At 54.5% G+C, this 12,320-nt stretch overlaps 1 protein-coding gene across 2 annotated transcripts in view; it reads right to left on the bottom strand.

Annotated features, from left to right (window-relative positions):
• Positions 1–12,320, bottom strand: part of CHERP (calcium homeostasis endoplasmic reticulum protein) — a 20,430-nt gene extending 8,110 nt beyond the window's left edge. Inside the window, exons 1-9 of one of the 2 annotated variants that reach the window (XM_047776699.1) lie at positions 12,171–12,320; positions 11,686–11,859; positions 7,719–7,903; positions 6,433–6,570; positions 6,060–6,211; positions 4,366–4,510; positions 4,176–4,265; positions 2,004–2,259; positions 1,071–1,246 (exon numbers count right to left, since the gene is read on the bottom strand). In XM_047776699.1, the coding sequence (XP_047632655.1) occupies positions 1,071–1,246; positions 2,004–2,259; positions 4,176–4,265; positions 4,366–4,510; positions 6,060–6,211; positions 6,433–6,570; positions 7,719–7,903; positions 11,686–11,859; positions 12,171–12,195 (1,341 nt within the window). In that variant the 5' untranslated portion in view covers positions 12,196–12,320. The remainder of the gene's footprint in view (positions 1–1,070; positions 1,247–2,003; positions 2,260–4,175; positions 4,266–4,365; positions 4,511–6,059; positions 6,212–6,432; positions 6,571–7,718; positions 7,904–11,685; positions 11,860–12,170) is intronic. The other variant, XM_047776698.1, reaches the window with a different exon arrangement.

Raw genomic sequence — 12,320 nt, 5'->3', positions numbered from 1 at the left:
TGCAGGGCTCACAGCCGGCACCCAGAGCTGGAACCTGTCTTTGTGGGGATGCATATCTTTGTGAAGTTAAATCTCTTGTCTTAAAACTGAGGGTGAAAAACAAAACAAAACAAAATGGAGTTCCTATTGTGGCTCAATGGTAAAGAACCCAACTAGTATGTATGAGGATGTGGGTTCAATCCCCGGCCTCGCTCAGTGGGTTAAGGATCTGGCATTACCATGAGCTGTGGTGTGGGTCGCAGATGAGGCTCAGAGCCTGCACTGCCGTAGCTGTGGTATAGGCCAGCAGCGGTAGCTCCTACTCAACCCCTGACTGGGAACTTCCATGTGCCGCAGGTGCAGTCTTAGAGAGCAAAAAAATGTTAAAAGAAAATAAAAATGAGAGTGGTGGGGCGCGGCGGCACTCACAGCCATGACTCCCCACTTGTCAGCCCAGAGCCATCTCCCTTCTGTCCTTATACCCCCTCCATAGAGGATCACTAGGGAGCGCCACACCTAGTCCTAGGGCAAGCAAATGCCTGGAGCTGGGCATGGATGTCCTAACCAGGTCCAGTGGGCAGAGAGCAAGCTGCACGCTGTCTTCCAGTGATGCTACACTGGATGAGATGACCCCTGCCCTGGTCCAGAAGCTTCCAACTCCAAGGAACCCAGAGGGTAGGCCAGCATCCCAGCCTCAGAAAACACTGGCATTTCTGACCTGCCCCTTCTTTCTAGGGTAACAAAATGTTGCCACTTTGCTAATCAAACTAGCTAAAAAAGGGAAGGAAACCAATCAGCTTGCTGTACCTAACAGTGTGAAATTCATAAGAAAACGGGTACCCGTGTTACTAAGGAGCCCAGGGAAGGATGTCAAGGCTACCTTTCCCCCGCAGCTCAGTCCTTGTACCTCAGAAAGACTATTACTCTCTTGCTACACCCTCGCTGCACTATCTCGGCCCTGCTGCACTATCTCGTTTTCCCAGGGGACGCTAAAAGCCCAGCAACTCACAGAGGCCCACCACCCACCTGCCTGCCACCCAGTTAGTCCCAAGTGTGCCCCACATGCCCCCACACCAAGTCTTAAGAGATACCTGCTGTTGGCCCCAAGGAGCAACAGGGTGAGGCTGGTCAAACCACGGGGGCTTGTTAGGTGGCATCTGGTCATGGGGCCCCGGGCCCCGGGGGCCAGAGGCAGCAGGGTCCTGGACCCCTCCTGAGGCATCATACTCGGAAGTGCCAGGCATCTGGATGGGAGGCTTGTTGTCATCTAGAATCAGGCACAAGAGGGGTCAGAGAGGGCCTTGGCAGCAGGAGGCACCACCCGAAATGGGCTCCAGCCATCACCCAGGGCCAACCCAGGCTGGGCCTGATTTTCCATAAACCCTCACTTCTGGGCTCCACTGAAAACTGCCATCGCCTCCAGGAGGCAGCAGAAAAAGAGCACTGACCTTGCTCAGGACACACACCCTTCTCTTTGAGAGCTCTTACTACTTTTGCCAAATTGATTTTAGTTTGCTCAGGAATTTTTACCATCACTGCATTTTAGGGAAATACCCTTTTTGCACCTAGCTGAAAGATCGTTCCTTCCTATCTGACCTAGGATTTTGTTAGATTTTCTAATATTTAACCATCCTGAGACAATGTCCTATTCGGTCATGACTTATCTTTTAAATACTTTGCTAGATTTCACCTGTTAAGACTTTATTTCGTGTTTTGCTTGTCTGTTCAGAAGTGATACTGAGTTATATATTTTTAATTCCCCGTCCACACCCACCCGGTATAAGCTATACTAGCCTCGGAAAAAATGACCTGACTAGCAGTCTCTGGGATGGTCTGGATAGAACTGTCTCAGTTCTAAGGGTTTGGTACATTTACCTGTGAAATCACCTGCCTGATGCTTGTAAGTAGATTAGAATCTGCTCCTGGGATTGGGTCTGAGACTACAGAACCAGAGCCCTTCCTGGGGAAGAAGACTGCTCTCTGGAGGCTGCCTCCTGAGGGTGGGTGCCAAGGGAGCCGCGTACCAGGCTGGGTGGTTGGGGGGATGGCCGGGGCTGGCGCAGGGGCCGGGGGTGGGGCAGGTGGCGGTGGTGTGGCCTTGACTTCAGCCTCCATCTGTGGCATCTGGATCTGCTGCTGTTGCTGCTGCTGCTGCTGCTGCTGCTGCTGAGCCAGGCTATTGACAAACTCCTCGTGCTGTGTCTTCAGGGTCTGGATCTGCTGCTGGAAGGCCAGCTGCACTGGCTGGACCACGGAGGAGTACTCATTGATGAGGGTCGCCTGGTGGAGAGGACAGCCGGTGCTCAGAATGTGAGACTCAAGTCCCAGACCTTCTGGAGCACCAGGGACCAATGTCCAGGAGCACCCAGAGGTCAGGGTGCTACCAATGGCAGCAAGGCTCAGGGGCCCAGTGCAGGTAGGGGATTGTCACATAAAATAGTCAATTAGGGATTGACAACCGCAGAACACCTCAGTCTAGTTAGACTTGGTGACATTCAGTGCAGGGCACTTTAGAATTCCCTCACAAGGATGGCTGTGCCCTGGACTGCCACAAAGACATTAAAATCCCAACACTGACAAACATCCTAGGACATGTCTACAGGCTGTACTTCTTTTGTATGGCTTTGAGCACATCATAACTTCCCTGGAGCCTCAATTTCCTCATCTGTAAAATGGGACAATAATGGGACCTAAATCTAAGGATCAGAGAAAAATTCAGCGAAAAGGACTAGGGCGGCTGCTACCACCAACTCAAGAGGAGAAATGCAGTGAATGTCACTGTGGTATGAGCCTGTCTTTTATTTAGCAATTTTAAAAAGTGGGTAAAATTTAGCGCAAGTCTGAAATGCACTTCCCTTGTTTGCTTTTTTTTTTTTTGTCTTTTTGCCATTTCTTGGGCCGCTCCTGTGGCATACGGAGGTTCCCAGGCTAGGGATCTCATCGGAGCTGTAGCCACCGGCCTTCGCCAGAGCCACAGCAACATGGGATCTGAGCCACATCTGCAACCTACAGCACAGCTCACGGCAACGCCGGATCCTTAACCCACTGAGCAAGGCCAGGGATCTAACCCGCAACTTCATGGTTCCTAGTTGGATTCGTTAACCACTGAGCCACGACGGGAACTCCCCTTGTTTGCTTTTCTGAGCATGAAAGCTTCTCCCCTGTGGGGGAAGGTGCATGTCAGAAACATGACAGAGGACACAATCAACACAGAGCTTCTGATGGTCAATCAGACCTTTACAAGATGACAACATCCTCTGGCCTGAGAAAATGGGGTGTGAGCTGTGCCTTTTATCCTAGCAGCTGTAGATGGGGTAGCGATGCCAGGGCCAAAGCAGAGGTGACCAAGGAGAGCCAGCCCTCCTTTCCTGCCCTGCGACCCTGTCCTCTGAGCAAGCGCCCCCTCAGAAGCAGATGTGTGCACAGGGGTCACAGGTGACACGATGACTGTGCACAGGGGTCACAGGTGCAGATGTGTGCACAGGGGTCACAGGTGACACGATGACTGTGGCAGCCCAGATTACACTGGGGTTTCCTCACACTCCCATCGTGCATGGAGGACCAGAGCAAACAGGCCAAAGACACTACAAAGAGGAGTACCTAAACCAGACAACCTGGTCATAAGTCTGGTGGGCTCACCTAGAAAGGACTCACTGGCTCTAGATTGGGTGGGTTGGGGGCGTCCCCGGAAGCCGCTCCTCAGACCCACCTCCCACTACCAACCCAGGGGCACACCTGGGAGCCCAGTTAGGAAAAAGCTACCAGAATTTTTCTTTTTTTTGGGGGGGGGGTCTTTTTCGTCTTCAGGGCTGTGCCCACGGCATATGGAGGTTCCCAGGCTAGGGGTCCAATCGGATCTGTAGCTGCCGGCCTACACCACAGCCACAGCAACAATGGATCCAAGCCACATCTGCAACCTACACCACAGCTCATGGCAACGCAGGATCCTTAAGCCACTGAGCAAGGTCAGGGATTGAACCCATGTCCTCATGGATGTTAGTTGGGTCCGCTAACCACTGAGCCACAGATGGAAACTCCTAGAATTTTTGAGGTCACCACGCCACTGGCGGCTCCCAGCCTGGGTGGGGAAACCAGGTCCCATGACTTCTGGGAAGGTGCTGGGGTGGCAGTGGCCACACACTCCAGGGGCACCCACCCTGGCCCCAGGGAGCCATGCCAATGGTGGTGGCACTCACCTGGTACTGGCCGAGCCCCAGGGCTGGGCTCTGTAACTGTTGGATGATGGAGTCGTCAAAGTAGCCATTCTTCTCCCAGAGCTGCAGTAGCTGGATGTGGGGGAGGAGGGAGAGGCCGCGTCAGGGGGAAAACAAGCGCCCTGAGAAGCCCTCGCCCACCTCCCCTGCCCCTTCCGGCTGCCCCATGTACCCGGGCGATCTTCTGCTGCTTGTCCTCCTCCACAGCCAAGAAGCTAGTACAGTAGATGGGCACCACGACCTTCTGCAGGGCGGCCAGCAGCTCCCTGGCCTGCTTGCGCTGGCTGTGAGGGAGAGACCTTCCGCGCGTCAGGGCCCTGGGGCGGGACCCGGCCACGCGCCCGTTACCATCGCGGCTCCAGCCACAGCACCCTCTGCCTTTTCGGGAAATGGGCCCCCAACCCAGCCGGGACAAGGGCTGAGCCCCCCACAAGACCTGTGCTGGCGCCTGGGCCCAAGTGACAGATCCATGGCAATGGGAGGAGGGAAAGAACACAGCCTGGGGACCTTCACAGCAAAATCTGTCACCCTGGTCCCCTCATCAGTAAGATAACCCTTCTGTCTCAAGGGGGCTTGAGGATAGACAGGTAGAGGCTGTCCACAAAGACCGAGCCACGGCTGTTGTGGGCTCAGGGCCCTGTCCACCTAGCCTCGCTCAGCACTGTCACCCCCTCCACACAGGAAACCTAAGACCCTGCTTTCCAGGAAGCAAAGGGAATATGTGACCTGCCAGCTGCCTAGGAGCCTGAGGCCTGGCCTCTGGGGGGGCTCTGTAAATAAATGGGTGTGGAGGCCCCTGTGGCTGTGCACTGAAGTGGCAGAGTCTGGACAGCACATCCCATCCCAGGGGAGGACATGGGAAGGAGGGTGGACAGCTGGAACCTCTCCCCTCGCAGAGCTCACCGGAGAGCAGCAAGTGCCTGGGGCTGGGAAGCGGGGGTAGGGGAGGGAGGACAGTCGGGCCAGGAGGACAGGGCAAGTGGCACTGGGCTTCCAGACAGACTGAGGCTTAGGAAGAGTATGGCTGGAGAAGTGCCAGAAACAGGGCCGCCTCTGCAGAGCTGCCTAGTCAGCGGAGCGGCTGGTGAACAGGAGGGCAGACAAGGTTCCAGACAGCTGCTTATTTCCCAATGGCAGAGAAGGGAAGGCGACGCAGGGAGAGCTGAGCGAGAAAATGGAACCACCCGCGTGGCAAAGGAAGCGGGGAGGGGTGGCATCGGCTGCATGTGGGCAGAAGACAGGGTAAGACCTGGGTCTGATTCTGTTGCCCTCATGGGAGCCCTCCCTTCGGCCAGCCAAGTTCAAAGCCAAATGTGGCAGCCAGTCTTCACAGCGACACACTAGCCTTGCTAGCACCGCATGCTTCTGCCTGTCTCTGGCCCAGGCACCTGGTTTCTTAAATTAACTTTTGTCATTAGGTGCCAAAGAGACCATGCGGAAGTAGGACCTTCCTGTCTTGGGAGAGCTAGGGAGGTGGGGGCCCTTCTCGGTGGAGTGGAACAGAGGTCTAGCCAAGGGGACCCTACGGGAAGATTCCTAAAGCAGAATCAAGTGACTGGACGGGTGTGTAGGTCAGGGAAAGGGAGCTGGCAGCTGACAGACACTGAAAAACATCAGAAGCTGCCCTGAGGAGAACAAGGAGCGAGAGGTCAGTGGCCCCAGGGGGGATGAGGGGTCTGGGTAGGGGCCAAGCTGTGGGGGATGAGTGTCCTCCTGATGGAGAATTTGTGGCTGAGACTGACCCTCCCCCAGGGACTTTGGAAGAGTGATCCCCAGTCCCAGGACAGGCCAGACTACCGACTGCAGAGCAGTGGCCAGGAGAAGGAGAGGGAGCAGGAGGGAGGGTGGAGCTGGCGGGGCCCTCACCAGTGATGCAGGACATCATTGATCAAGTAGATGAGGTGCAGCCGCAGCTCAAAGTGTGCTCCGTCGGCCGTGATGCGGTTCCGGAGGTGGCCCGCCATCAGCTCACAGTGGGGCGGGGACTTGGCATTGCTGAACATCCAGTTCTTCCCCGCCTGCAAAGCCGGGGCAGTGGGTAAGAGGGGCCAGGCCTCCCTGGGCTGAAAGTGTGCGCAAACCCTGTCACCTCTGCCCACCTTCTGTCTCTTTCTTGGTTGGAGGAAGCCCAGGGAAGTGCTCCAGAGGGAAAAGTGGGGAAAGGAGACAGAATGCCTTTAGAGTAGCCCTGGCCCCAGAAGGGAGTAGCAAGTTCTAGGAACGCCTCCCCTGTTCTCACCGAGATGGCGTCTTTAGTGCAGGTGTCAATGATGGGCTGCAGCAGGTTGTCAAACTCATTCATGTCCAGCTGGGTCTCCTCCAGGAGCTTCTGCATCTGCTGCTCCACTGCATGGGCCACAGCCGCTGTTACCTGCTCCTGGGAGGCCAGGTGGGACCGAGACTGCGTTAGGAGAGGTCTCGGCCCTGGGCCCTTCCAGGCTGGCACATCAGTGTTCTGCCCCCAGCCCAAGTAGGTCTGACCTATCCCTCATGCCAGAAGCCCAAGACATGCATCTGTGAGTCCTGCCACAGGAGGCAGAACAGGCAAAGGATAAAGTCAGACAAGATACAGGGGAAGATGGTCTCTCTGGGGGACAGAAAGATTAAGGCCCAGAGGAACAAGGAACCTCTGAACATTGATTCACCAAAAAAAGAAAGAAACATGAGCAACAGGAGTGAACACAGTATAGAGGGAACATATAAATGGTTACCAGTCCAGTAAAAGAGCAACCTCACTAACAATCAGGGAACTGGAAATTAAAAGACGCCACCAGGCTTTTGCCCATTAGGTTGGCAAAATGAGACATGGCTAAGATCCAGTGCTGCTGGGGGACAAGCGGTCAGCCCAGGGCTGGCCGAGGCTGGACTGCCCAGTCTGTGATGAGCCCTGTATGGAAACTGAGGTTGAGTGTTCTGGAATATACATGTATATATATGTGTTTTTTAAAGTTATACAACAGTAACTTTCTATCTTGACTTCTTATTTTTTATTCTTTTTTTTTCATTTTTTATTTTTTATTCACTTCATTTTTCTATCAATTCATCCTATTCTCTGGCCAAAGTATCAGACTGTGATGGACTAGGACAAAAAAGACCTTCCCTACAATAGCTTGGGGCAATCTAACTAGCAAGGGCTGGTGCCAATGGCACCAGACACCACCTGGCATTCTGTCACACAATTTCTAACTTGCGGCCCCATTTGTTGGCATCCACTTAGCACAATGCGTGTGCGTGTTTTAGAGCTCGTGCAATGATCTCACTGGGATAAGAAGCAACCTCAGTGTCCAGCATCAGGGGTCGAGCTAAACACAACATGGGTGCTAGCAGCACTGGAGGGATAACAACTGTCATGCACCAAGCCCTGGGCAACAGGAGTCCCCTTCCTCAGCAGTGCCATCTATCATTAACGCCAAGGTACCAATGCAAAAACTGAGGCACAGAGGGTGAGCTCCGGGAACCCACCTCAGGAAGAGAGAGGAAGGGGGGCAGGCTCTGGACTGGTGGGGGGAAGGACTGGGCCCATACCTGTCTGAGGGCCAGCAGGTGCTGCTCCTGCTGCTGCAGGTTCCATTGGCTCTGCTGGATAAGCTCGTCCATGGACGGGGTGCCCTGCGTTGGTGGGATGGGCGCAGCAGGGGCCAGCGGGGGCTGCGGCAGGGGTGGCAGGGCGGCAGCTGGCTCTAGCTCTGGGGCCTGCTGCTTGCAGATGACTGGCAGGAGGGGAGGAGAGGTGGACTCTGTGAGGAGGTGGCCGGGGTCCAGATGTCCCCTTGGCTGCCTCTGGGGCAGCTCTAAGCCACAATGGCTCCCCATCCTGTACTCACCACCCAATAAAGAGGACCCCTGAAATGCACCATGGCCACGCCTGCCCCCAGTCTCCCAGTGCTTAGCCTGAGACCGCTTCTATCTGACCTACCCCCTTCCTGCCCGTCTTCTCCTTGGAGACCTCACCACTCTCTAGCCAACACTGTTTGGCTTTGCCCACTGTCCTTTGGGCCAGAGGAAGCCTGAGCCTATCCCTCACCACCCTCTCCACACCTTGGCTAGGCCTAAACCAATGCTGAACAGAGACCAAGGCACTGCTGGAGAAACAGCCTCTCCAAGGGGTCTCTCAACCTCCAGCCTCCTCAGCAGCAGCAAACTCCAAGGTCTGCTGCCCCCAGTCTACTCTTCCCTTTCAAGACATCAAAGCCACTGGACCTCTGGATGACTGACTGCGGCACCCTAGACACATGCTGTGGCCTCTCCACACCCCACCCCTAGCCTTCCTTCCACTGACTCTATTCAGAGAAGGAGGCCCCTCTGCCTTAAAAGATCAATCCAGATGGAGGTGGCATTGGATGGTCCATCCTGCTGGCAGGATCCCGGATGGGGTGGGTTCCTGCCTTGCATTCATCAGAAGAGATGGGAAGGGTCTCTGGACAAGAAGACCCCCTCTCAGCATTTGGGCCTTGTCCAGTCTGAGTGTGACCATGCACTGCTGGAGCCCTTCTGAGTCCCACCCTAAGGCGGCCCTGACTTTTGACAAAGCCAAAGAAGGGACAGCGGGTGGAAGGTATCACCCAGGGCTCATCACAGGGGGCCCTACCGCTGCTCAGGTGTGAGGCAGGGGGGATGACCTCCTAACTTGTGCCCTAGATCTCACCCACTCTGCCCTCCTAGGAATCTGTTCCCTAGTTCTCCTTCCATTTTCTCTCTCTACTGACTCCTCCCCAGCAGTATTTAAACACACACGTGTCTCCTATCCATAAAAACTCCCTTTTCACAGGAGTTCCCACTGTGGTGCAGTGAGTTAAGAATCCGACTGCAGCAGCTCTGGTTGTGGCAGAGGCACAGGTTCAATCCTGTGGGTTAAGGATCTAGCCTTGCCACAGCTGTGGCATAGGTCACAGCTGCAGCTCAAATCCAATCGCTGGCCTGGAAACTTCTATTTGCCACAGGTGAGGCCATAAAAAACAAAACAAACACCCCAAAATTCCCGTCACCCCACCCACTTCTCTTAACAATTCTCCATCTCCCCTTGATCTCAACCCATGGAGGACTGGCTCTGTCTGCCCACCCCACGCCCATAGCCAAAGCCAAAGCTCATCCTCACTCAGCCCCACCGCCTCATCTCAGCTCCTTGTCTCACGTGGCTGGTGTGGCTGTCTCCTCGGCCCCTCCTTCCTCTGTCTGACCCTTATGCCCAGTTTGTGAACTAAGTCCTCTTTTCCAAGTAAGCCCCCAGGGAAACATGATATACTCCTGGGGCTGCAGTTATAGTCTGCACCCTACTACCCCATAAACTATCACTGTCATCCTGGGTTCCTCAAGCTTTGGGTCTCATTACAGACCAAACAGCCCACTGCTCTCCACAGGCACCTGAAATAGGCATCACTTTCCCCTTACCCTGTGCTCTACCCCTTCCAAAGTCCCCCTCCTGACCTGTGGCTGGCACAGCTACGTCCATATACTCAAGCCTGAAGCCAAGAAAGTCTAGACACCTCTCTTCCTTGCAGCTCATACTAAACTGTAGTCAAGGCACTCCCCTAGATCACATGCCAACCTGTCCATGTCTCTGCCATCACCACCATAACTCTGCTGTCACCTGTATCACCCTGGGAACTGGTTTCCTGTGCTGTGTCCACTCCTGTCCCCCCCACTCACAGCTGTAGTACCGTTGCTTAAGTGTGGTCCAAGAGGCACCCCAGGTGATACCGAGACTATAAACAAGCACAGAAATGCCAAGAGAGCGTTTTGGCACTTTTAAAGCAATTTGATATTTCATGGTTCATGTTTCTACTGTGCAAAACTGTACTTTTCACAACAAATTGTTAAAAACAAAAACCAGTCTGTTACCACAGTCTGTGGGGCAACATGCTAGAGCAGTCAAGGGTCTCAATCTTCTCAGATTGAAGGGTGAAGGGCGGGCTACACAGTGGCTAACCCTGCTCCAGAACACAGTCTTGAAACCCTTCAAGAGCTCCCCAAAAGCCTCCAGAATTCCTGAATCCTTGGCAAACCAGCCCTCCCTGCTCTGCACCCTCCCTTCTGGCCACCCCAAGAATCCCTCCTTCTCTGGGCTCCAGGCACCCTGATCTCTTGTCCCCTCTCTCCCAACCCCTCCTCAGGCGTGTTCCTCAGCCTGCACACACTTGTCTCGTCAGTTCCCATCAGCTAAATGACTTGAACTTTAATGGCAACAGTTACCTACATAAAACACTTTCTGAGCCCCATTCCCTGCCAGAAGCACCCCATCCCCCATTATAGCACCACGTCCCAAGAAGGTCCTGATTTCTGACCTTCCAGGATGGGAATAGGCTCCCCTTGCAGGGAAAGCATCTCTCACCTCACAGGAACCGGAGCCAAAACACTGTCCTCCCCTGCCCAATTATGCCACCTGCTTCAATATCCAACTGGCCCTTCCCTTTAACCCCAACTGTCCCCAGGCCCACATTCTCTACTCGACCTGCCAACTTAATTCAGATTTTACCACCAAACTGGTCCTAGACTCCACTCAATGCTCCCTCCAGTATGTCCTCCATACAAGTCATACAAAACCCAACATTTTCAGGCAACAGACCTCCTCCACCCTCATCTCAAACATACACAGGCACCAGAAGAACACCAGACTAAAGAAGAAAACCCAAGCTTTTCCCTGGCATTTACCACTCCAGATCAAACCCTACCCTGTCGACACACATCAAAGCTCCGGCCATGCTGGGCTGCTCACAGTTTCTTTCCGCTCTCAAAACACACTGTGCTTGTTCAAGCCATTGAACCTTTGCTGTGTCCTATGAACTCTTTATTGAACACCTACTACGTGCTACCTATTAGGCACAACAATGACCAAACAAGGTCCAGTTGGCCGCGGGGAACTTGTAGTCCAGGGAGCATCCACCTTTCAATGTCCATCTACTTGGCAATCTAGAACACAACATATCTGGAAGCTAAGGATTCACTACTGAACAGGGCAGATGTGGGTTCAGGGATCTTTACTACCTGGTGATTATCTGTTATTCAGAGACCAACTGTGTTAACCAACCCCATCTTAAGCTCTTTTAGAGGAGGGTTGGAATTTTGATACCAAGAACTAATACCTACGAAACAACTCATTTTTGATCTAAGCTACAACCATCTTAAAATGCACAAAAACCTTGCTGGACAGTATTTGCCCCAAGGGTCTCACCCAATCTGGCTTCTACTACTTCCTCCCTGGAAAAGGCTGAAGCAGTCACTACCTTCCTGACCTCAGTCATCACGTTTGCAAAACAAGAGTAAACCCTGATCTGGAGCCCAGCAAAAGGATCGATAACCCCGTTCTCCATTACACTGGGACCCAGCTGCCGCACGGGTGCAGAGCCCCGGGAACAGCGAATGGGACCGTGAAGACCGAGCTAATCCATATTCCCAGAAGAACATGCGATCTAAAAAAAGGCGGTCTGTGGCAGAGCCCGAAATGGAATCAGAAAGGAATCGCTGGAGAGGACGGCCGGAGAGCAAGAGAACTCACGCTGCTGCTGCTCCAGCGCCAACTTGCACTTATAGTAACTGTAGAACTCTCCTCCGAACAGAAACGAAAATTTTGGGTTGTCCTTCTGCTTCTCCATCGTCATCTTTTCAAATTCGGGCCCATTCCGAGCCACGAACTGGGCCAGTTTGTCGATGACATTTCGGAGCTCCTGGTCTGGAGGACGGAGAAAAGGCCACGCGGGGCGTCAGCGAGAACCGCCCAAATTCGGGGGCCCTTGTCTTCCCAGCCCGCGTCTGCTGGGCCGGGGGTCCCTAGGGGTGGGTCCGGGAAAGGCCGCCTTTGTACGGGTCCCGATAGGGGCCAGAAGCGCGCCGAGAATGCGGGAACCCGCGGGAGAGGCCGCAGGCGGACCCCGGAGGCCGAGCCCCGCCCCCTCCTAGGCCCGGGGACCCCGGGAGGCGAGGTAGGCCAACAGGGGATTCCGGGGAGAGAGAAACAGCCTCCGAGCCCAGGCTGGGCCTCACCATCAGGCGGCAGCGGCATCTCCATGGCTCCAGCCGCGGGGAACGTCCTCCGGCGCCTCACGATCGCCCACCAGGGCCGTCTGCGGAAGCCGGCCGGAAGTGGCGCGAGGGAGCCTTTTACGACTGGATTCGCGCGCTGCTTCCGCCCGC

This window comes from Phacochoerus africanus, chromosome 4 (genome assembly GCF_016906955.1).
Source record: "Phacochoerus africanus isolate WHEZ1 chromosome 4, ROS_Pafr_v1, whole genome shotgun sequence".
NCBI lineage: Eukaryota > Metazoa > Chordata > Mammalia > Artiodactyla > Suidae > Phacochoerus > Phacochoerus africanus.
The sequence above is the reverse complement of the archived record's forward strand: the minus strand, read 5'-3'. Positions and strand labels throughout refer to the sequence as shown.